General features: G+C 40.8%; 1 protein-coding gene across 1 annotated transcript; it reads right to left on the bottom strand.

Annotated features, from left to right (window-relative positions):
- Positions 1-342: 342 nt before the first annotated feature.
- LOC110976161 (VPS35 endosomal protein-sorting factor-like) lies at positions 343-25,327 on the bottom strand. The gene is made up of 29 exons (XM_022229222.2): positions 25,264-25,327; positions 23,589-23,679; positions 22,729-22,947; positions 21,593-21,709; positions 21,323-21,353; positions 20,305-20,390; positions 19,816-19,944; positions 18,668-18,752; positions 17,770-17,944; positions 17,112-17,159; positions 16,287-16,380; positions 15,718-15,795; positions 15,042-15,164; positions 14,848-14,894; positions 14,441-14,552; positions 13,736-13,852; positions 13,034-13,087; positions 12,532-12,612; positions 12,002-12,064; positions 11,197-11,363; positions 10,621-10,684; positions 10,152-10,250; positions 9,465-9,542; positions 8,809-8,923; positions 7,720-7,859; positions 5,335-5,500; positions 4,154-4,272; positions 3,571-3,720; positions 343-2,449 (listed from the first exon to the last, which is right to left on the bottom strand). The coding sequence occupies exons 1-29, from the start codon at positions 25,278-25,280 to the stop codon at positions 2,351-2,353; spliced, it is 2,964 nt and encodes a 987-aa protein (XP_022084914.2). The 5' UTR covers positions 25,281-25,327; the 3' UTR covers positions 343-2,350.
- Between the last annotated feature and the right edge of the window lie 921 nt (positions 25,328-26,248).

The following is a 26,248-nucleotide window of genomic DNA, read 5'->3' as shown; positions in this document are numbered from 1 at the left end:
TGAAGGGCTATGACAAGAACATGGACCGCTCGCATTTCAGCGGAAGAGGATCAGCACCCCCAAATAACTTCTGACAACGGTGCCATCAGTTACTACAAAAAGTGCATCAGAGGACGCTACTTACTTTTTTCCATGCAAAAAACTGTTTCCTTTTCTATCCTGGCACAATCTGCTGTCATTCTTCAACTTGTCTCCACACGTTTACATTTTTCTCCGCATCATGTCGGAGTTTCACGGGGCCTGGAGCCAATTTTCCAGAATTCTCTAAAGGTGCCAAATTCTTCAATATTTTTCAGCTACTTTACACACTGTCCTAAAACAGCCACAAATTAAAAGCACGTGTCCATAGGAGATCTTCAAAATGCTTTAATAATAAAATACGGTTGAGGAAGGTTCTTTGTCAGATGTTGCCGTTCTGGAATGCAATATTGCAGAAATAAACAACTAAATCAAATGAATTACTCTGCAATACAACTTCAGAATAATCCTTAAGACAAAAAAAAAAGGTTTGGCATAAAGATTTCAATTCCTGCATAAATAATGGTAATATGAACTAGTAAAACAATTCCAATTCTTATTGTTCATACATGTGTCAGATGGGAAAATAACATCGAAGACTTTGTCTTTCCACTTATTGATGTTGCGGCTGGATTCCATACAGAGAAATTGGTATCTCTCAATCGTTTCGGTGAATCTCCATCCCAGTCCTGGAAGATTCTTCTCACGCACAGCACCTCCTCACTGGGCGTGGCTAAACAGGAGAGGAAGGGGGCAGCTTGGCAAATCATCCACAATCTGTCTCTTGGGACACATGTGAAAGAGCATCACTTCATCCAGTCTTTAATATACAGGTTTGATTCGCCTCCCCCAAATGGTCTGAAACTGAATCCGATCAACTTAAATCTTTGACATTTAGAGAATTATCCCTAATGTAAACGATTTTCACATTTCTTGTGCTTATACTCCACTTTATGGAGACATGCTTCAGCTCAAAGGATTAAATACAAAACCAATGTATACACTTTTTTCAGATTACAAGATTACATTTGGATAAATTATCTTCGCTGTTTCAGAGAACTATACATTTCCCATAAGATTCCGTGATGTTCTCAAATGAAGATGGAGATCTATCATCTCAACCTGTAAGTCTTAAGAAGATCACAAGCGACTTAACTGGCAACATGTTGAGCGACTGCGGGCGAAGTGGTACACCCTTTGAAATTAAATCCACTGGAGAATACGAGACACGCTTGAATAACATGCCAGACAGCTCCGAAAGCTTTTAAAAGCTCAGAGTAGAAGATGTGAGAGTTAAGAGTGCAATTTTCAAAGCATATGGCTAAATCTGGTCTTAAAACATAAAATCCCTCATTTCAAGAAAGAGTTCTTTGGGTTGCCAAAGCTCAATGGACTTTACTGGACGCTAACAATCAGGCGATTTTAAAGAATACTTCGGAAACCACAACTAGAAGCAAACACTGAGATGGTTATCATGCAAACAGGTGAGGCATTCTTAGATCTGAGGACATGCACAAAACATGTTTGAAACAGCCAATGCCTGGACACCACCAATGAGCTATGAGCCCTGCAGAGAGACTTTGAATCTGTGCTCATTCAAACGAAAATACAGTTGTGTGCACTTCAGAACCATGCTTGCTAAGCCAGAGTGCACGCATGCATCTTGTCTTAGGACTGAAGACGTCGTGCCATTGCCTCAGACCATTTCTGCACAGAGGCCTTTGCAGCGTTGTAGTTGGAGCCATCACAAGCCTGTTCACAATGCCCACCTGAAGAAAACCAGTCAAGAGTCATTTCACAAGACCAGTCACAGGTCAGTGACTTGGTTTCAGACTGGATGACTACATGTACATCACTGAGGCAGAGTAATGAGTGTCAAATCACTGACCCTCCCTAAACTGTCCCGCCTGGAACTGCCTGGCTTATACCTTACAGTCCAGCCACAAAGTTTTTTTTGGGGGGGTGAAATAAATTGAGTATTATACAAAGTGATTCTTTCTACACACTGTGCCTGCTAAACATACAAAATATGACTTTTTAAAGCCTGATTCCTGTTACCGTTTGATTAGTATGTTATTGTCCTTATAGATTTGGTGTCTAATGTTCTATACTATTCACTGTTCTTATTGTCAATATTTTATCCATCCATTTTGGATAAATGAAATAAAAAAATAACAACACAAAGAAACAGTCATTCCTCGTTGATGTATGAACAAAACCTCAATGAGTCTCTGTCACAAGCTTGATTTTTTTTTTGAGTTGTGAGATGTACAAATTCTACTTATCACATAATTAAAAATATAACTGTAGACTCTCTTTCCAGCCTGACTTTTTATGTCCTGGACTGAAGTGGCATGGATGCAGCGAGATCTCTGTAGGCTTTCCCTCCAGCCTGATTACCTTTGCATTTCACATACTCTAGCATCCGCACCTTGGAGGAAAACACAAGAGATTTTAAGCTGTGCAACATTTCAAATTTTCTTTCTTGCATGTGAACAGGCTAGATAAACAAGTTCAATTCCATTCCTAAACCTTGTCTCCAACTGCATGAATAAGATCTCAAATGCACACTGACATACGTAATCAATAGGAAACAAAATAAACAATATCCTCCGAATCTGTCCACTTTTAGGAGTCCCTTTATCCATTAGTATACTTACTTACAAGCTCAAATCACAGCAGTGTAGCAACAAAGGGATGTTGGGGGGGATGCGCCAATCCGTCCCTGATACCTTTGAATTCTCAAATTCTGCATACAAACTGCAGCTGATATCTGCTCTCCGTGGGCTTCTGAGAAACAAAATCGCACCCCTGGATCCCCCTTCCAGACATTTCACGCTAGTTACACCACTGCTTGCCCAGCTTAAAGCTATGCCAATCAGAACTAACCTAGCTTAGCAAAAATTCCTAAAGGACGTGCTAACCCACCCCGTCACTGCCTAACCAAATTTGACCCCTTCCTTCTCTGCTTGACTCATCTGTAGCCATCTCAAACACATCTGAACCACAATATGACCCGACCCACCAAACACAATACACCCCAACCAAACCCACTTCAACCCAGCTCAAAGTCAATCTAAGCATGGTCACACAAACCCCTTCCCACTGCATCCAACCTAGCCCCCAACCAGCTCACTCAAATACACTACACATCCTTCCCCAACCCAACTCAACAAAATAAACATACTTTACTCACACTTAAATACTTCCTTTCCAATTTTCAACCCCACCCATCTACGGGTGTTGCTAGACCATTTTGAATGGGGGGGGCACCACATGAAATTTGCCGACGGACTGTCACGCAGTGTACTGTATCCTCCTTCCTTTCAACTTGCTCTGTTCTTTGTTTTTTATTTTGCCAACAGACCTTAATTTTGCCAACAAAACTAACCAATGGGGGATGGGGTGACACCCACCAACATCACCTCCTCTAGCAACGCCCGTGTACCCACCCAACGGACCAATCAATACCATCCTACCCCAATTCAACCCAACTCAGCCCCATCCAAACTCACCCACCCTGCACCCACCCACCCCTCACCCAGCACCCACCATCTGCTTGGTGTCGGCATGGCCATGTTTCTGAGCCAGATTCCACAGATTGAGAGCCAGGGAGGCTATCTCTTGCTGCGCGATGTCGCCATGAACCAAGATGCGATTGAAGAAGTCCATAGCCAGATGGGATTGCCTCTTCTGTCCATTCTAGACAAAGAAGAAGAAACAATGTGTAAGAAGCCTCAGAACCAATAACCAGAACAAATTACGTGGGTATCAATCAAACAGGTATTTCAAAATGTTAGTTCTGTCAGCAGCTTCAATGCAATCTTTGGCTCTGGTCTTCTGAATATAGAAAGCTTAAACTGAAGATACATAAGATTTGAAACTTTGTATGGTGGAGGTTAGACTGAGGGAATGTTTGCAGGCACACCGAGTGGAATGGACCTCTTCTATAAGAGTGGCGGTTCGGAGCAGAAGCGGTGAGTGCAAACTCGTCGTTTCTTCTCTCCCGAGGGCAACCAAAGAGTCCTGGTCGAAAGAACAGATCCACATGACGGACATCGCTGAGATTTGATGAAAGGGAGCTAAAGCTGGAGTCTGAAAGTGTGACACTTTACACCCCACAACCAACACCTACCTCGGACTGCGCCAGCGATTTGCAGTGTTCCAGAATAGATGTGATGAGTGTGCCGCACAGGCCAGACACCTCGGCTAAGAACTTCTTATCACTTCCGTATAAGACGTCATTGGAGTCAACTGAAAGTCGAGAAACGAGAAACTCGATTAAAAAGAGAAGGCAGTTATTAGAGAGGTTCCTCCAAAAAAAAGGACTCCTTCTTTGAGTGACAGGTTGAATTTAAAGACAAGACCAGCAGCACTGGCATGTTTTAAGAAAAGCAGCAAAACAGAAACAACTTAAGCAACAACAGAAGGTCCGGAAATTGCAGCAACAGAGGAAAAGACACTGCTTCAATGAATGATGTGCACCAGTTAATACCTGTGCACCAGTTAATACCTGTGACAACTCAAGCAGCGGAGACAGAAACTGCCTCAACAGAGCCAACAGCAGGAAAAGCTCAGATGGAGCAGCAGATAAGAACAATATATATATGTGTATGTGCGGAAGGGAGAACGGCAACAGCATTACAGCAGCAGTAACGAAATTAGCACAGCGGCAATACAAGAAGCATCGATTGCAACAGTGATAACACACACAGCACGATACCAGTGACGGTTGTGGCAACAACAGTGGAAAAAGGATGCAAACAACAGCACTTCCATTAAGGGCCATGCCATTAAGCATCGACAACTGCAGCAGCGACTGGGCACACAACATCAGCAGTGGCAGTGGAAATACAACATATCACGGCAGCAACTGTGACATAGGCAGCGTTCACCACAGCAGCAACAATACCACAAATTAACAGACATAATGGCATTGAAAACAGAAATAAAATGTTTATTTTAAGCGTCTACCAACATCTATCAATATTGTGTAATCAGTATGTCTGAGGACAACGGTCCCGAGCTTCCAATTGATAACTGAGTACTTTGAAGTTGCTAACTTTAATATGTTTGAAGCTTGTCATTTGTTTTTGAATTGCAAGTTTGTGAATACTTGAGTTTTTTAATTAATATTTTAAAATACTGTTTTGATCTCACCCAATTTATTAGCGTTTATGGTTGAATATGAGAAATATATAAACAAGACTTGCACAAAAATTCACAAGCTCAGTAGGTGGTAAAAGCCTTAATCAAAAGCAAATTCGGGATTCAAACAAAACAAATACGGCAACACAATGGCAAGCCATCCCTCACCATTCTTGACATGGTATATGTACTGGTCTTGACAACTTGCAGACAGCAGGCTTAGGACATTCAAGAACACCAACGCCTTGGTGTCGTTGCCGGTATCCCACACGTAATCCTGTACCACATTAAGCAGACCACGAACCAAATACAGCACTCCGTGCTCGGAGTTGTCCTGAAATGACAGACGTTTCATACTTGGAGTCAGTACTCATGTTTGATGACACAACAAACCTTTCAAGATTGAAATGGGCATATCGTCTCTCTCTGTTGAAAAATTCCACTTTATGGGTTTGTTCCTGAAGTGTACGATGAAAAAAAACTACATTTTTGGAACAAAAACTCAGAACTCAGAACACACTACACTCTACATATAGCATTCTAAAAATATTGGTTTCATTTTGATATGGATGAAGCTTGATAAAATCAGTTGTTGGAATGATTACCTTTTATTTATTGCTGCAAAAGTTAGGAAGCAAATAAACAGAAGTGTTTTGGTCTGAACATTAAACTGAGGAAAGAAATAATCCTTCAATGTACACGTGATACTATGTGATACTTTTATACAGTGTGTTGTTTATAAAAAAAGGAAACCAAGATTAATTTGTTAATATCTTGGACATGGTTAAATATTTTGGACATTGACAACGACCACTTATTGACTAATGATGTCCTCTTCCTTATGATACCAAGACATCCAATTTACTGTCATTGATGAGCACGAAGCAGTTCAATCAACCATGGCAGAACTGGTCTTGCACCAGATAGATGTTTTGGTAAAGAACTTTGTCTGCCCAATGCAGGGTTTTGTTGCGCCTCCAATTTATGCAATCCTCAGCATGTTATTTCATCGCACACTCCTTAGAAGTTGGAAAGGTTGTTCATTTCTCAGACCAGCAAAATGCAGCTTACAACTAGGCAGCGTGTGTTTGTGGTAACAGAGTGGCGACATGGCCTCCTTGATTCAGATCTACCCAGACGACCAAGATTTTGACAGTGGTTACTGGACAGCCATCCCAGATTCTGGGAGCACCTTGTGATTGGGGATGGAGCAGTGTTTTCATGAATGGCCAAGTAAATAAGAATGTCTGTGAATACGCTCCGAAGCATACCCCACCCAACTTCAGTTTTGATGTGAAAATGAACTGAGAGAAGATTTCTCTTTGGATAGGTCTGTGTGGAGATGGCACTGTCGTTGGACTCTGTTTCTCTGATGACAATCTCAATGGTGAACTTTACCTTGAGATTATCAAGGACAAAATTGTACCGCAGTTACAGTCACACTTTGAACACCAGGGTGGAATGTTTCGCCGCTTCGGGTGGGTCAAGGATGGAGCTCCAGCTCCTCGTCAGATCATCGTGAGGGAAAGACAATGAAAGATGTTTAACCACGGTGGTAATCCGCTCGCTCTTAATTCCCCAAACCCTGGTATATTGTTTCAAAACAAGGCTGGATTATCTCCACTTTTGAGAGTGAAAAAATGTCAGTAATTCCCAGCGATTACGGTCTTTTGTTACAAGACCTTGTTCCTTTTGTCCGAGTTTGGAGACCCCGGCCACGCATATAAAGCATACGTGCCCGGATCCGGAATCCCTGGCAGGAATTGGTTAACACAAGAGTAATTGTGATAAACCATGAGATAGAGTGGCCACCAAGGTCCCCTGACCTCCTCCCCTGTGATTTCTTTTTGTGGGGGCATCTTAAGAACCAAGTTTACAAGTCGCTACCCCAAGATATTAATGATCCACGTGCCAGAATCGTTGCTGCAGTGGTGACCTTAAGAAGACAGAGAGATGTAAATCAGGAATGCATTGTGAACGATGAGAACCAGAGCTGAATCTTGTGTTAAAACGAATGGGGGACATGTCGAAGGACAATGGGGTTAGGTCCAGACAGGCATAAGCACCCAAATGTTAAATCACTAAACAAAAATTTTGCTAAGGACACACTGGATTTCCTTCTTTTTTTTTTAGGTAAGAAAACTGTCAGAGTCAGGCTGCGGTGAATCTGATGTAAGACCAGTTCTGACACGGCTGATTGAACTGCTTCGTGCTCAGTCATCTGTGACAGAAAATTGGATTTCTTGATGTCATAAGAAAGCGGACATCAGCAATTAATAAACGATGGCTGCCAATTTCCAAAATATTTAGCCATGTCCAAGAAATGAAGAAATCGATCTAGGTTTCCTTTTTTTAAAAAATATGCTGAATTATTTAGAATAATTATACTCTGATTTTATCTGAAATGTTTTAAATGAAAGAAAATGTTGAGAATGGATTGTTAACACAAAACTGCATCTGAATAAACACAACTTGTCAAAATATGTTCAGCAGACGGAGAGACGAAAATCTCAGAGGAAAACCTCATTAGACTTGATGATATTTGCTACTCACGGGAACAACAAGCAGAGTGGACAGGAAGTTATTGATGTAATTCAGGAGGAATGGCTCTGTGGAACGAGACTTGCTGTCGATGACCATGGTCTTGGGAACGTCCGGTATGAGACTGATGGCGCCCTTGAAGAAAGCATCGGCTGTCAACAAACAAAATGTTAGAGGAGTATACTTTTTTTTTACTCAAGAGGTCCCCCTTGACAACCACTGGTTAACAATTTCGAATACAATAACCCATTTTGTAATATTGCCCTAACATTTCCTTGTATTTACGAAGGATTTTCAGTCACATGATTTTTGATGATCAGCATTCAATTTCCAAAGACGTGCAAGGTGTGTACCTTTGAAGTCTTTCAATAGTCTGGCGTACATGAAATTACCAACAGAAACATACAGATTCCAAAATGCTCACGCCTCCACGGTACGCTTCCTGAAATCCTTTACCTGTGATGTTATGCCATGTGAAAACCCTCTATACAACCACGGTACCCCTAGCATTCATACCTGGGGAAACCCTGAGAAATGATTCACAATTGACCCAAAAACCCTGAAAAAAAACAAAATGGGTGTGCAGTGCAAACCAGGTTCAAATGGCAGTCCAGGTATGATTTGAACCCAAATCTCAAAGATGACACACCAACATTTTGATGATAAAACGAAAGGGTAGAGTCTTTTTATTTGTCTGTGTCTGTTATCTGTGTCTTTGGCACAAAACAGTTTGGAATATATTCTATTTCCCTTTGGGATGGGATTTCATAACTCTGTGGATTACCACCTGGCTAACGTTGGAACCAATTTACACCCCCTTGTGGTGCGAAGCAAGTCAAGGTAAAATGGCTTGCTTAAGGACACAACACATAAAGAGCAACTGGATTCAAACCTCAGATCCCCTATTCAATAATTCAATCACAAACCAAAACTCCCTTACCTGTTTCTCGTCATGTTATGCTCTAAAACTTCTGTGATTAATTTCATTTGACTAAATTCGTTCAGCAGGCAATCAGCTGCATGCCCTGTACACCGTTCACAAGATCAGAGCGCCCTAAGTGATTCTTACATCAGGCCAATAGGAGAGAAATTGTCCCTCACCTTGTGTCAGGGCCAGGTTGAGCATGGCAACCTGACCAGACAGGAGGTAGAGGTTCAGCCGATGGAAGATGTCGACGATGGAAGGGATGGTAATGAAGCAATACGCTGCGCAAGCCTGCGGGGAAATCACAAGAACGAGAATATGTCCAACAGGTGACAACAAAAATAGCATCACTGCAGATGATGACCCATTTGGACTGAAGCCTAAACGTCTTCCAAAAGTATGCTTTACACATCGAAAAAGAAAGCTTATGACAAAGACTCTGTACGCATTCAACTGAAAATCATTTGTGCAATTCATGCAAATGCGTGGCTGAGCGAGGTGAGCATAAAACAATAGAACTGTTGTAAGTAATCCCACAGCACCGTCTTCAATTTGAATGCGATGCAACGTGTGTTTCAGAAGAGTCCCTATGGAATGACATTAATTTCTCACAGAAATGAAATTGGTCAAAGAGTCACTAAAATGCACTAGTCTGGCCCCACTAGCGTAATTCTGGTTAACCCTAACAGTCCTCAATCCTCCAAGTTTAATATGATTTTCCACACACCCTAGGGGGTTAGGGTTAATGAATGAGTCTACAGAACTCCAGACTTTCAAATATATTCCACTTGCACTGATAGTAAAGAAGACTTGAAAGAATTGGTCTACTCACTCTGACAAACGCAGCGGTTTTCCTGGAGTGGTTTCCTTTCATGACAGTTCTTGTTTCTGATGCCAACTGATTTACGCACTAAATGAAAGACAGAGTACAGACAAGAAATACTGTCAGAATTCCCCTTCCAATTTCTCTATTTCTCTTCAGGGACAGGCCTAGGAAGCCTTCATCCATATCCACTACTTCAGTTAATCTGTAACCTTTTTCTTTCCCGTTAAACTAACAGGGCAATAGATTTTTCTACCCCATGCAAATAACTGCCAGTTTTGTTTAACAATTCAGGTACAAGGCATCTGCATGAAACAATTGTCATTTGCTTGTAGTAAGCAGGAGGAAAACGGTGGAAGCTGCCATCTGAATATTGAAAATTACCAATCATGTGGCATTTTGGCACCTTGCATGAGGCGAGCACATGGTTTTTCCTCTGCTAAGAGCTGTTCTTGTACTGCACAGTTCTTCAGTTGTTGGTTGGACAATTAAAACAATGACTGAAGGACTCAACCCTGACACCTTCAGAATTTAAAATGCTTGTGTCCAGGCCCCCGTATGTTGTCTCTCATCAAGCCATAAGCAAGTTTTTCAGGAGGAAGGTGCATGAAGATAATGTTAGACCATCTGCCCTTTTCCTCCAGAGCTGTGCTTGCTATTCAGTTCCTATGCGTGGAGAGTCTGGTGCAATCTTACCTGTACCAATGCGACCAGCACACTGTCAATATTGCTGAAGTTGGCACGAGCCTCCACGTAGAAACTCAATTGTTGCTCAAAATCTCGGCCGAATGAAATCTGTCGAGAAAAAACATCATGAAACAAATTCTCAATAAGTCTGTTTCAAATGACATCACTTCCTACAGGCTGCCGCGTGCACAAGTTTTGTATTTTTCGTGACACGTTTCATTTACGCTGTGCTTTGACGATATTTGGATCAACATGCATGCGTGTATGGAACATTTGCACAAACTGTGCACAAAGGCACTTGATAGAGCTGAAAAAGCAGCTCTGAGTTTCCTACAAAGATGGCGTCAAATGAGAAAGATCTATCGTTCCTTCACATTTCCTTGACGCTGTCTCCAACAGCCATTATTTGGCAATTTTCATTCATTTTCCTAGTTTAAACACTGGCTCGATATATTCTCAAACAAAAACAAATTCTTACTTTTCTGACGAAGCCGGCAATCAGTCGGCCAATTTCTCGGACATCGTCTTCCAAAGACAGGGCACTGATGGGAGAAATGAAATACAATCAACAAGGATGAGAAAGATATTGTAAAACAGAGGAATGCAGTCTGGTTTTTCTGTTCAAGTCTTGTTCAGAAACCTCAATGAACATTTCAAATAACACAAATAACCTTTCAAAGAATGTACACTGCGGTCTGTTGAAGATGGGCGTCCATGGGAGTTTCACTCCGGCACATGAACTACAGGAATGTTTGAACGACGGTCCATTATTTAATCATAGAACTCTGCCGTAGTGTGGATAACTTTCTTTCATTTTGGTTTTTTCACACTTCTCCACCCACCCTCCTGATGGTGGACCTGCATCCAATCCAGGCAGAAATATTCTCATTTAGTCATTTGGTGCAAGTGACAGGCGATGCAGATGCTGGCTTGAAGAGCCTCATTGCAATACGACGGAAAAAAAGCCTGATAGTTGCTAAAAACCGCTTAGAAGACTTTTATAAGACTTTCAGAAAAAAAAGAGTCACATGACCCACAAGAGCTCTGCACTTACTTGAGGGAGTCGTGCATGGTCTTGCAGACAAACATGAGAGCGTTGATGATGACTGGATCATTTGTCACTTTCTCTTGGTTACGGCAGAATGCCTCTATGATGGACCGGCAAAGCTCCACCTTTACCACGTCCTTCTGGAACATATCCACCATCGGCATGAACTTGTCCTGGGCACAGAGGAAAAGAAACAACAACTTGAGAGAAATTTAATTCCAATTCCTTGGTTACAAAGCTACCACCTTACTCTTCAAAGCAGATAAGTAACTGCTTTCCTAAACTTTGAACCGACCACAACATGTCAATTAAAGTCAAGTCCAGAAAGCTTTGGACCTGAATGATGCTGTGAGGCACTTACAACATCTGCTAAACCATATGTAGTTACCCAGTGACCCATACTCCAATTGAGTAATGCTCGATGCATGATGCAAAGTCAACAGTTTACTACAGGTTCTGGTACACAATATTTCATAAGAATATTAATGGTCGGGCAATTCTCAAATAATGCAACAATCTCATAAAGATAATTTCCGACACTCTCCGACTTGAGCTAAAAATCCCTTGCTTTCTATAAATATTGTGTCTCACACTGGCCAATATATGCAAGATGTCAATTTCAGTCAGAAAGTTTACAACAGCAGGGCTCTAACCTACTCTCAAGTGCTCAAGTTGAGTAATTCTATCGCATTTTAGGTAGTTTTCTAATTTTTAGGGCCCTTATTCATGACCTGATCTTCACAAGCTATGCATGCTGTTAAATTTCATTTCCAACCAGAGAGAGAAAAGGGCAGAAGGAAAGTCAACTTACCATTGACAGCAATGCAGAGAAATCCTTGATATGGGCCAAGACTTTGGACATCACTGACTGTAACTGAAATCAAACCAACCAATACAAACCATGAATGAATATTCATGAGGATAAATGAAACCAACTTTTGTTTACTGATATAGTTCAGTTTAGGGGAAGGGTCCAATTGAATTTTAATTGAAGTTTTAACCCCTGTTTTACTGTACTTAAATTCTGCAATTTATCTCCTTTTTCCGTGCGACCATTTCTTAGTACGCACAAAAATCCAGGTGTAAGATTTATATGAATTAAAATGGTCTAAATGGAAATGCTAAAAGCTGTTAAAATATCAGTCAACAGCAGTGACCAAAATTTAAGGGTAAGAAGGAATTTCAAAAAGAATGACAATTTCCTTTTCAAGTGCTCTGAAAAATTCTGAGACGGCCTGATTGATAATTAGGCAAACTGTACTGGCACATAAAACAAACTGGAAATTGTAATACGATAAAATTTGAAATTCTGGCTACAACGACTAGACTTGATTTCCATACCTGAGGATAGAACGACTCAAATGCACGGTCAGGGGTCATGTGCTTGATGATGTCACCCAAGATGGTGTTCACTTCCTTTTTCTACAAAAGATCAAGAACATTTTTACCCAAGAGAGCTCGCATACGAAATTGAAAAATTGTAATATCAGTCGATTTAACAATGCCCACCGTTGAGGCCAATTTCATAGAACACATTTTGCCAAGCCAGATAGTTTTGCTCAGCAAAATTTTACTCCACTTATTTTAATGAATAATTTATTAAATGGGGAAAATGGAAGCCAGTTTTAAACTGGTTCCCACTTGCCCTTGTGCACCAGATACATTTGCAACTTTGCAACCCTATTCAGTCACACTGCAAACTTGAGGCAAACCTTTCACTTTCATATCTGACAGATTTTATGTCAAATGTTTTCTTCTCTCAAATATCATGTAATTATTACAATTCGGTACTAAAATCCAAAGTTGAAAGACTCAATAAACGGACAGATAGTTGGCAACTTACAGTGAAGTGTCTGCACGGATACTCAATCCAGATCTCGGCACAACCGATGTAGTCCTGAAACAAGGAACAAAACAGAAAGAGAAATTCTTAAAATAACTTCAAAATCTCTGCTCAGAGTGGACTCAATTGCAAATGAGATTATTTTGAAAAAATCCATTTCTACCCGTGTATCACTATTATAACCACAGCAACATATTGTCATCAGATTTTACACACTAAACAAAGTCCTCTAATTAAATTGTACCCTGCTGATTCAGGACCCTACACCGGCCCCCATCTTATTAATGATTGTTAAAACCAGGAAATATTAAACTTCTGATATCACCTAGGGTGTCGCCAACTTAAAGTTGTAACTCACTGATGTCACTTGAAAACATGGCAAAATATGATTAATGAATGGAGCTCTGGTAACATACTGCTGTTAAAATGAAAACCCTTGTAATACAAATCTAGGTAAATGCACTGCACTAAACTCCCCTTGCATTAAACCCACAACTAAAATAGTAAGTACCTGACAATGTAAAGCTGGTTCAAATTGTCAATGGAGTCAGATGTCTGATAAAATACAGACCCGACAAAATATCAGTGCCAACAATTGAATGTACTCAGGTACAATACATCAATGGTTCCAACAGTGGTTAGATTTAACCCTGGTAGTTCAACCCCGCTCAAAGGTAAGACTCAACCAGTCTAGTTACCTACCTCTGGATTGCGTAACTTCATGACAGTCTTCCAGACTTCATTCAGCACTGTCAATCTCTGCTGCTGGGGTGGATCGCTCAGCGCCAAGTTGGTACCCAGAGATCGATACAGGTGGTGCTGTAAATGCCATAAAAATTGACAAAATACAAATGTTGAAGGTGGAACAGTATTATCACCAACAAAAATGCAATACTGTGTCAAGTGGAATTTTGTACTAGCTTTGGTGAAAGATTTTTGAGGATTTTTATACTATATTGGTTAATGTGTTTTTTAATCATATAACTGTAATTACAGGCCTGCCAAGACTATCACCACAACAGCTACATCAAAACTTTCAAAAACTGGTCCAACCACCAGTAAGTAATTTCTCACTTTATTCCTAGTAAATATCTGCAATACCCACTCTTTATTTGCCCTTTAACAACCAAACATCAGACCTTTTTTCACTGAACAGAAGGAAAGTCAGACAATGCTACCTTCAAGGTACAGAGAGTTATCCATAAACCCCCCAAAATTCAGCCTCTAAGCTGGCAAAATGCTTGGTTTCTGCTCACCAACATAAATAACCAGGTGATAGGGCAAAACAACTTGCTTCAGAAAACCAATTAACTCAGTTTTGATCTTAATGTAAGTTTTGTGGCAAAACATTCATCAGGGTTTGTACTTTGGGTATTTGAAACAAGAAGACTTAGTAAGTGTTGGTACCTTGGGAAATCCAGCTTCTTCACATTCCTTGATAAGATCAGTGAATCCGAGGGCCCTGCTGGCAATAAACTCCGGCTTGAAGGCAGACATGATGGAGTTCAACAACAGGGCACTAGTGTCAAAGTTAAATTTTGAATATCTAGATAAAGAGCATATTGTGGGTGACAAATTTTCAACTGACAAGAAAACATTCGAGAGAAATGTGGGGATCGCCCATACTGGCCAATACCAAAAGTGGCACCAAAGGTCAATGTTTTGGGCTAACAGCACAACACCTTTCTTACAAGTCCAAAGTCTGAAGTCTTGTTACATTCAGTGGCTTAACAGAGATAAAAAAGGTTGCTACATGTGCATAAGAAAAAACGGTCAGTGCTCTGAAGAAAAATTCTATGTTCTTGTTCACTTACTTGTTGCATTGCTTCTTGCATTTGCCAAGAATCTCAGTCAAGATCTCCTGTTCAAAAAAGCAAGTGGAAAGAAATCAAGTGGCAGAGTGATTCAAAGGGGATCTGATCTCATTTTGCGTACAAGAAACATAATTTGGAAAGCCACGAGATTGAGATCCGGCAGGACAAACTGAGGTGTTTTATTCGAGGCTTACCTCCGTGGCCTGATGTGCAATGCATTGCAATATCCAATCCAGTGCTGGCGAGTAGAGGGACAAGTAGTCGGCCATCTCCACACGTTGGATGGCTAGGACGTTCTGAACGCTGTCACTGTGGAGCTACAACAAAATAAAGAATACCTCTGAAATGTAAGGTGCAATGGGGCACAAGCTGTAACCTAGGGCATGTCACTTGACACCCTCACTCGTCTCTTGACACTCAGGGAGCAGAAGTAGCTACCTGTGAGGGCTGAGACGGTCATTTGTGATGGATTGACGTTGTACTGCTTAAAATAGTTCACCCATGGTTGCATCCTCCCTAGAGAGATGAGATGGTTTTGAGGACTGTTCCCGATCCTAGTGAGCTGGGACGAAATGGTGTGAAGCACATGGCGAGTTCGCCAGGAATGGAACGCATGACATATATAATATTATTGTCATCATATATTATGTAATCAAAGGAAAAAATTTGCAGCCACTTGGGCAGAGTATTGCTTGTAACTTGCTAAAGGAATGCCTCATCAGAAGATGGAACATTCCGATTCGGCCCGGAACACTCCTTTTGAGAACACGATACTTCCCTCTGAAAATTTGCCGTGTTCCCGTTGTGCTCCTGACAAAAATGAGTTCCCGGGTATGTCATTAAACAAGCAAATACTGGACAGCTATGTACCTGAGAGTACGAAGACAGGAAATCGTAGAAGTTGTTGATCAGGTGAGTGCGAACGTTAGGAGCTACAGCCATGCCAACCTGTCAAGATTGTAATCACACTGGACATTAATGAATCAGACAACTTCTGACAGAATGTGGAAGCAACTCATTAATCACCAATCATAATTATTTATGCAATTCTAATTTTATGATCAGTGCTGCATTATACAAAAGTTACTTTAAAACCCTCTCATTCAACTATTAATACGCATTTTGAAAATAGTTTTGTTGAGAATTTGAAATGCGTACGTGTGATGGTAGGGAAAGACAAACACAGATTATGAGATTAAAATGAGTACAAATGCAAAACGCTGGGTTCACCTATATATCCAGCATCATCACGTTAGAGGAAACAGTGACGGAAACTGAGCTAAAACTTTATGGCCTCTGTGCGGATCTTATTCGTACAGCCAATGCTGTGAACAGGGTAACAACTCAACATGCAACAAAATCAAGAATTTGAAAGGAAATTTACTTTTCAGAGTCCCCGAGTTAATTTTTTCCTTAAGCTTTGGGGAAAGTTTTCTTACCCGACACAGGTATGCCCTTGCATAGATGGCCACCAGGGGATCTCCAATGCCTCTCATTTGATTCGTTAGTCGTAGCAATGCTTGCTCATACTCGCTGAAATAAAAACGAGACAACTGAATCAAAACTGATCAGTTTTGCTTGTCAACCACTTCATTAATTTGAATCCGATCACACACCAGGGAGTTATGTTTGGGAAAAACCAAGAAAGATGAATTTTGATAGATTGAAATAACATGAAACCCTTTTGAAAAGTCAATTTACAGTCTCATAGGTTAATGGTCTTTCTTGCAAGTGGTTTTAACCAGCAGGATTAATTTCATTCTATTCTGCTTACATTGGACAAGATACACCATGACGGACACCTAAGACTTCTGACTTGGTCGAACGTTGTCTGGTTTGTTTGTCTCATTTCTGTGATATACATGTGTTTTATAACTTTCTGGGTTTAAATTTCATATGTAATCTAATTTTAAATTGCTCTTTCTTATTGACAAATTTTAATTTCTTTTCTGACATAACGCCTTGTATGAGTCTGTTTAGTTTTAATTATATATATGCATATGGATGTTCATGTCTTTTCATGTAGAGGACCACAATGGAAATACCGTTTCCAGCTTTTTTGGGTTATCCTTGACAATCCCTCGGATATACATGTATTTTGTATCCTGCTATATTGTATTATTGTCTGTTTTTAATTTTATGGTACCCGTGGAGATTATCAAATAAATAAATAAATAAATAAATAAACAAAACAAAACAAAACAAACAATGCCCAAAAAGAAAAAAATCTCCAAAGGCGGGCAGATAAACTAAATTCCGCTTACCCGGTTGTTAAAAAGCTGTAACAACCCATGATTGCAGCCTCAACATAGCTGTAGGGAACCAGTTAAGGTTAATTCACAGTCTCTCCCCCCTACCCCAAAAAAAAATCTCTCTCAGTGGATACACTGGCAGCAGTATGAAAAGAGGTCAGCAGTGCACTGAGCCAGGATTGTGAACAAACGACAGTTGTATAACACCGCACCATCTGGACTCTTTTACAAGGCTGCAGGCCTGGCTGAAAACCCAGGCGACAATAGATTTTGTCTGTCAGGCTAGAGGGGCCACCAGGCAGTCCTTCACGTGTTTGTAAGTGTCCAGAAAATGAAGATAGGAATTTTTAAAGAATTTTGAAAACAGAAAGCCCAGTATCATCAACATTGATAACTGCCCCAGAAGGAAGTGGTTAACGTGGTGGTACAATATTCATATGCATGTTGAAGGTTTTCAGTTTGAGACGCTGTCAGAACCCGAATGGTTGAAGAGTCATGACAAAAGTACCTGTAACCTGTGCGTGAATGCCTTGCCATCTCAGTGATGGCTTGTGTTCTTGATCACTAGAACTGGTCTCTGAAAGTACAACTTGACTCATAAATGCATTGCAGGGGGATAAAGAACAGTTTGAAACTGTCAGTTTTATTTTTCACAAACAGCCAAGGATACAGTCTTGGGATGAGCTCTCTGATGGAGGCGATCTTGAAGAACCAGTTACGGCAGGTTTCCTTGGCCGAGTCGGGGACCTGGTGAGGCTCAAAGTCCTCTGGGAGCATCTGGGGGGTGGTGCCACCGGAGGGGATGTAGGTAGACTTGCGGCGGATGCGGTCGTAGACAAGCCTCCCTGAAAAGAATGGAATATAAATACAATTGATGTTGTATGGAGGAAATGGTTAAGACAATACGAGGTCACCGGTTAGGGTTGCATGATGACTGTGATGACTGTGGTGGTGGTAGAGGTGACGGTGGTGTAACTGGTACACTGATGCAGGAGATGGTGGTGACTATGACGATGATGACAATGACAGCATTAATTGTGGTGGTGATTGCACGATGGGGTGAATGTTGTAAGTGGCGACGGTGGTCACTGTGCCAATAACAGTGATGGCGTTGAGGGATGATCGTTGTGGTGATGATGAAAATGAAGATAACAAAAATGCCTGCAGCAAAAGCAAAACAACTGTGGTGGAGACTGTGGTGAGTATGGTGAGTACGGTGACTATGGTGAGTACGGTGAGTATGATGAGTATGGTGAGTACGGTTAAGTATGGTGAGTACGGTGAGTACGGTGAGTACAGTGAGTATGGTGAATATGGTGAGTATGATGAGTATGGTGAGTACTGTGAGTACGGTGAGTACGGTGCAGTGAAAATAATAAAGAAAATGCACTAAACTGTGATAACATAAGTGATAAGAATGGCTCAGGTAAAAATGATAACAAGAACCGTGGTATCCATGACAATGTTATCGTTTAAAATACTTGTTTCTGCAAAAGTAAAAAGAGATGTTCTTGATTACTGGAATGAGACGAAGAAAAGATGGATTATCAATTGGAAGTAGTTCTTACCAAATGTGTCCAGGATATCGGTGATCAGAACAAACTTGCTTGGGTAGAACTGTATTACAGATGTATCTGCCAACAGCTTGGAACACTGTTAGAAATTGAAAATTCAACTAAATGATTTAAACTTTAACAAGAGAACAATAACAGATACATCAACTGATAAATTGCACAATTTTTAAGTTTGAAAAAATGCTGATTTTTGAGTTTGAACAGTTGAGTTCAGATTTTGATGACTCTAAAAGGTCAACCAAGATGAAGTAAAGATCAAAGACATTAATACTTTCAATGCCAACACCGTACATGTACAATCTCAAGTTTTCCTGTAAAAATGATTGTTCATAATTTCATGTAAAGTCACAACCTATCGCAAGAGGGCGTATCAGTCGATTTCTGTGTGGATTTTCTTTCATGTAAGACTTTTATTCATTGACTTCTTTTGGTTCCAAAGAGGGCGCACGTCGTAGTGAAGATGGCAGTCTCCAGTAAACGTGCGGGGTTTTCTGCAGAAGAAGTTTGTGAGTATTTTGCTGATTCGGACAGCAAAAGGGAGTATTTTCTGGGTTCAAATGATAAATCATCAGACCAAGATTATGAGTCAGAAGGTGATGAAGAAAATAATGATCAGGGGAATGGAGAAACCAATCATTCTTCTGATTTTAGTATGGATAGTGAAAGTGAAGAATTTCAAAAAAACCCAAAACGTTGGGCACTCTTGGGTAACATTACTGAGTATTCATGGGCACCGAAAGTGTTAAGCTGAACTGGCTTATTGAGCCTAATTCTATCACCTACTTGCATGGCTTTCACCAGCAACTTTGCTGTTTGATAGTGATCACACGTTGCTGCATGCATAATCGACTTTTTAACCCTAACTACCTAGAGAGTGTCTCGGTTACAGACCCTGCACAAATGAGGGGCCTAATTGCTGCACCAGGGTGCAGTACATCAGCTATCTCAGGGCTAAACAACCACAAGGTCCAAGCCAGCCAGCTACCATAGGATCCAACATGTTGGCAGTGCGCAATGGGACCGGCTGCCATTATCTCAGAATTGGTAGTTTAGGCTAAAGAGCGCTGTTGACGGCAAAATGCAACAGGGTCCTGCATCCCCGTACAGCCGTTGCGTCCGATTCACCACACGTCATCACTAACCTGTATGGCTATCTTGAGTGCCTTCACTTTCTGGTCCTGGTCCCAAGCACTGATGAGGGCTTGATTCAACTCGTTAATCCGATGAACATAATCCTGTTGACTCAAGTTCAACATCTCTTTCACGGAGCCCTGAAATAGACAGGGTTAAATCTTATGCCACATCATAACACATATTCCAGGCAGTACCGCAAAAGGTGTTTAGCGGCCTAATCACTGGTATGCACAGCAGAGAGCACTCAAGACCAATTGAGGATTGAGTAAACACAAATCTCTCATATCTGACAGGAACAAAAATGGACATTTTAAATAACTGTTTCAATTCTAAATATTTGAATGAAAAGGATGTAATTAAATGCGCATATTCTACAAAGCCTGGCCCATTAATTAAATTAATGAAGACAGACAACGCATTGCTTCTCCTGCAAATGGATTGATTAGACCAAACGCTGCCACTTTGAACTCAAAATACGAATAGTTCCACTGCCTCACCTCTTCAAAATCATCAATTTGCTCTAGTCGGTTCTTCACTTTGTCTGTGACAGTGCTCTGTGCTGCTGGTTGGGACTTGACAGTTGCTACCGGAAATAGAATAGGTTTGTTTAGAAATCCTGCGCATGGCCTACAAATATCTCAAATAAGATGCGAAGGTTTGCAAGTGGTTGGCGGTGACACCATGAAGCTTGAAAGATCTCTTTAAGTTTCAGACAGTGTGCTCTGTCAGTCAGACCTTTCAAGTTACATGGTGGCACCGCAAACCACTTGCCTTAAGGTTTTCTCATTGGTAAGTGATGGGATTTATAGTAGTTCAAGAACTGCAGTTTGCTGATCTCAAGAGTGACAGGCACACAATATGCACATGCTTGTTTGACACATGTACATGTGTGACTAATTTTTCCACGGAATGTGCACAAAAAATGGTGTTATCCACGAGACAATTTCACATTAGTAACAATATTCTGCATTTTTACTTCTGAGGGCTTAGTTGTGCTTAGAGTTCATGCCTGTTCCTTGCAATTTGTGGTTATCATTTGTGGAAACACAGGGTCAGTTTTCGGGGTGTACACCAGTGAAATGAGTACATGCTTTGTACACATTAACCAGACGTGATGACGATGTATACGTCTCAAGCAGACAGAAGAGCCTTTTTTTCTCTGAAGTACCTGTGGTTAACGTGGAAATTATACACTTAGTGGCTTATGTAAGCAGACATTTATAGAGCATTGTACATTATCCTCAAGGACTGTGCTTGTACCATATGGCATAAAAGATCCCATATCTGACCAGGGGTTGAGTACTGTGTTAGGAAAGTTGCTGAACTATTACACTTGAGTTGAAAACTCAACAGGTACGTATACATTCTGTATAAATCCAAAGTTATTAATGTCTCATTTTAGAGTTTCCTGTTGGGTTTCACTAGACATATATAACTAGATGTACAGTTTATGAATTGCTTGGTGGTGATCTGATCTAGCATGACGTACAAATACAGGAAATAAAACACTTTTACCTTTCTCTCGACCTGTAGTGGAGAGGAAGCTCTGTGAAATAAAGACCAATAAATGCGAGGTAAATTAAGGAATGTCACATGGAAAAAATTCTTCAAATTGAGCAAGCTTTGGTGTGTGGGTCAGCTCAGGCTGACTGAATTCCAACCACATCTGGAAACAAACTCTTTCTGGGTGTCATTTGTTTGGTTGAAATTCGAGATGACCTTTGGGGAGAACAGTTGGGATATTCTTGATATTTTGGAAGGAGGGAAATCTTTGGCTGAGGTTACCGTGGTGATGGAGAGCTTCTCGGAGGTGGTGTACTTGCTGAGGATGGTAGCTTTCTTGCTGGACCAGGGCTCAAAGGAGTCATCCAGTTGGTTCTTCTTAAATCCACCAGCATCCGTCTGAAAAACAGGAAAATAAGAAGTGATCCAAAATACAAAATGCTCCCAAAGGGGAAAAAAAACAAACATCAGAACCAAAAGCTTTCAGATCTTCAGTTTGTAAATCTTGACAAAAATGTGTGGTCAGATGCAAACTGGCCAGCCTTCCACTGTAGAGCCAGTGGAGATGTTGATGTGTGGTGCATTTCCTCTTTCATAGAGAATGACAATGACAATTGAAGGGGGTGATGTGATAAGGGAAACAAAAGAAAGAAGAAAATTGGAAAGGGGAAGAATGCAGTCAGTTTCCAAGAAAATGCCTCGGAGCTGACCTCCCTCCCGCTGCTCATGGCTTGCCAGTCTGTGTATCGTGTGCTTTGTCACCTCTTCTGGCCTCCAGCTCCCCCCCTCCCCTGGCAAGAGCTACGCCCATTCCTGGTGATTCCATAGATTGAAATACAAAAAAACTTGTGGCTGAACCGCTGGAACACATCAATTCACAACAATAGGGTGACTCATCAACAAAATAGGAAAAATGTAAGATACAAAAAACACAACCCAAAACAGTCAAAATGATCTCAAGACAAACTTCCTTCTCTTGGCCTAATTCCTGAGTCAGCCATCATGAATTACAATAGAGGCAAATGCCGCCAAAATTTCTACACATTTAGTAGGTTTGGGAACAATTTCACCTTTTTTGCCCACATGAACATTTTGTGCGCTTTGCAATCTCTTTGGCCCCTAGCTCCCCACTCCCCCGGCGAGAGCTACACCTGTTCCTGGCAATTTCATGGATTGAAATACTAAAAATAATGAACAGGGTGAATCATAAACAAAATACAATATGTGTTTTGTCCACATGAAAATTTTGTTTTTAAAGTGAGGGTTTAACCTGTATTAATGACAAAATAGTCAGGCGCCTTTGCATTTCAGAGTGTTCAGTAAAGTAAAGTAGATTTGGGGAGTTTGATCCACACTGATCATCTCATGAATAAAGCCAATCTGCTACGCTTGTATGAAATTTATTTCTGTCTACTTACAGCATCTGTTCCAATGCCTTGTGCCCCACCTTGAGACAAGGGGTCGACGACCTTGACAGCAGCCGCCGCTGCAGCAAACTGTGAAAGGGGATCCAAACCATCCATGGAGTCAGCCAGGGGGTCCAGGGCGGGGCTGGGCAGGGCCTTGGGCGTGGCCTTGGCTGCCTGCTGCTTGGCCAATGTGGAGCTGCTGCGACCAAGCTTCTTTACCTCAGAAACCTGAATATGGCGAAAAGTAAATTACAAGTGTCTGTTTAGCCAAAGTCAAAAAATAGATTTAGCATTCCATTTGCTTCCTATTTGGAGGCAATGTGGATTTAGTTTGAGGTGCCAAATAGAAATGGTTGTGGTTATAAGTTCTTGTAAAACCCAGCTACAAACTGAATAATTTATTAGAAACCATTTCAAATTTGTTCAATTCTCCATTGAAATCCTTGCATTTGTGTCTTTGTAGAGTGACAACACTGACAGTAAGAAAAAGATTAAATAGAGGCTGGCTGCCATCTTAAAAACTAAAATAGAAATAATATTCTCCATTTTATATTATCTTTAAAAAAAAATCGGAAAGTCTTTTTTTCTCTTAGCCAAACAGATTCTATAGGCTTGCCTTGCACAGAGGACTGACACACTAACGGAACAGAGAATTTTTCCGGTCTCAACAGTCAATCAATTGCTCAAAACCAGTCCACAAAAGTGTATAACTTTCTGCGGATCTAACGTCTTCAGTGACAGCAGAAAAGTGACAAACAAGTGCCTTGCCATAGTCCATTTGAGTAGCTTGTGATTAGCTCCAGACTGGATGACTTCTGATAGTCTTGACCGCAACAGTGGGAGTTTTACCAGTAGGCCTAGCTACTTACCGTGACTGGTTTCAGTGGGTGGTCCATTGTAGGCTCAGCCTGGAGAGCTCCAGCCTTCCGCTCGGCATTATAATGCCTGGGTCGAGGATGCCTAGGATAGATGAGAACATTTTGGAAATTCAATGCAGTTTTTTTCCCACAGTCTGGCTGTTGGGCTGATAATACAGGGTCTTTCTATGCCAAACCATACAAAACAAGGCCAATGAACAATGACCCAACTAAGATTTGCTTGAATAATTCCCAAATTGGATAATACCTCAATAAAGGCCTACCAAATAAGAATAACAAAAGTATTAGCTTCTCAGCTTTACATCTTGTGTCCTGACTTAACTTTGTCAACTGTCAAAACTAGCTTCATGTACATGTAAATTCATGGACCCAGTGGCAGTGTTATTCCCAATATGCTGTTTTTCTAAAATTTGTGTGTCCGTCATTTTTTACCTTGATTAATACCAAAGGGGTACTTGTAGGAAGAATAAATACATGTATGTGATTTGTGGAATCTACATGTACGGGACTTCACTTTAAAACTTTGAATCCGCAGTAAAGCTTTTGCCAAAAAAACTTATTCGACCCACACAATAACGTGGCGATGTCCAAACGAAATCCCTATTTCAGACTTACACATGTGAAACTGAAGATCCTTACACTTACCTTGATTTTATATTTTCATCTTACCTGTGGTACATGTCGGATTAGATTTGCATTAAAGATGAAAACTGAAACACGAGGTGGTTGTTATTACTAATGACCTTGCACAGTATCATTATCATTTCAAATCCACCGTTACAATGGGGAGGGGGGGTGCTGACAGCCCCCCCAGGGTCGGGAGAAATTCTGGTTCACTCCCCTTCCAACAAATTCCAGTTCCATATTGTATACGAGATACAGATATTTGAAATTGTATGTTATTTCTGAATTTATATCTTATAAACTGTCTAAAGACACCTAAAAGGTCACAAGTATTCTCGCAGTTGAGATGATGTCCCTGATCCTTGATTCTTCTTTCTAATTGGTCAATTGGTGGCTATTCCATATTTCACAATCGAAACTCAATGGGGCAAAAATTGTGTTGCCGTCTAGGCCAATGGGGAAAATCTGAATTATTGACTCAAACTCTTAACATTTACATCAACTGTGCCTGAAGTTTTACTATTTATGCACTATGAATATCTCCAACACCGAAAAGGTTTCAGTTATACATGTATTTATCATGTTGCAGCAAAAATGGAGGAAAAAAGCAAATCCCTGTACAAAGTGAATGGAGAGTTGCTCCTTTGCCCAGACGTGAGTGCAATAAATGGAACAACCTCCGACCGCAAGAATTTAACCTATTAAGCTACTTGCATGTTAATAATGTTTATGGAAAGCTTTCATTCTCTATTTAAGCACAACGAGGGTTAGAGCATACGGTGTATCCGTGAATGAATGGATCTCTTTCCAAAAGCGCAGCGCGATCCATCGAATATGTTGAACTTGTAGGCCAAATTTACAAAGCCAAACAAAACATGACAAACGTTAGATCCATGCCAAAGGTGCAAGTTCTCATGCAGATTTCGCCTAACATTTACACCACACATCAAACACTTTTAAGGTACTCATGTATGCTGTCGGTTTCACTTCGCATTGTAAATAAATTGCAGTTGTTCCTGTGCCAAAAATGAAAAGTTCTCACCACTCGTAAGTCGCCATTGTGACAAATGTAGCGCCCTCTGCTGTTTTGCTGTTCTCTGTCACGCCTCCTTCATCCCGAAGGGTGCACCGCGGCAAATACCCATAGACAGCAGTGATAAATCCCCATACTTCATAAATATTTTTAAAATACTCACAACTCTCACAGGTGTTCAGGCTGTACAGAAAAATGATATTCGACATGTCCTCTTTCATTTTCTTTTCAATTTTTAGTGGGATGACCAGTGAATTTTTGAGAAATTCTCCCCCAAAGCAGACCACTCCTAAAATTAGGGAAATTTCACTGCCCGGAAAAGTAGTCATTTTGAAAATGCATCCCTCTGCAAAATGGCTCAAATAGTGCCACTTTCGGATCTGATTGCATCCACATTGCTCAGAATTTGAAGCCCATAGTCAGGGCCAGAGGTTAAGTGCCATATTTATTCAATATCCGATTTTCATGGCTCTTAGGATCCTCTAATATAGAATATTTTGAGCCTATAACTTCTAATAACTTGAATGAGCTCGGCAGATTATTTCTGGCCTATATTATATACGTTGGTGCACCCCGAAACCTGCGACAATCTTTTCCTATACCTCCATGCATGGTATAAAATGTGTGTGTTTTGTTCTTCCGTGAGTAGCCTACATGTAATCCAATAATAAGCCTTGGAATTTCAAGTCGGGTCGTGGAGATCAGTAGGAAGGATTCATTTGTAAGGCCATTAATTTCCTTTGTCCGAAAAGTTCAGGAAGCATTTTATTTGTAGACGTAAACTGAAGGCTCTCAGTTTCAGAAGTCAGAAGTAGAAATATTTCTTCAGGACTTATGAATGAAATTCCATTCGATGAAAATTAGTTTGAGAAACTCTTACTCTGCAAAACCAAATGTAGCACAATACACAACTCCGCACATCCAAACTTTATGTTCCTACACTATGAGTACGACCGTGCACCGCGAAAGTGATCGTGTGACCCGCAATAATGCA

Source organism: Acanthaster planci, linkage group LG07 (genome assembly GCF_054643075.1).
Source record: "Acanthaster planci isolate LZ-2023a linkage group LG07, COTS_SCS, whole genome shotgun sequence".
Lineage (NCBI taxonomy): Eukaryota > Metazoa > Echinodermata > Asteroidea > Valvatida > Acanthasteridae > Acanthaster > Acanthaster planci.
This window is presented reverse-complemented; position numbering and strand designations above follow the sequence as displayed.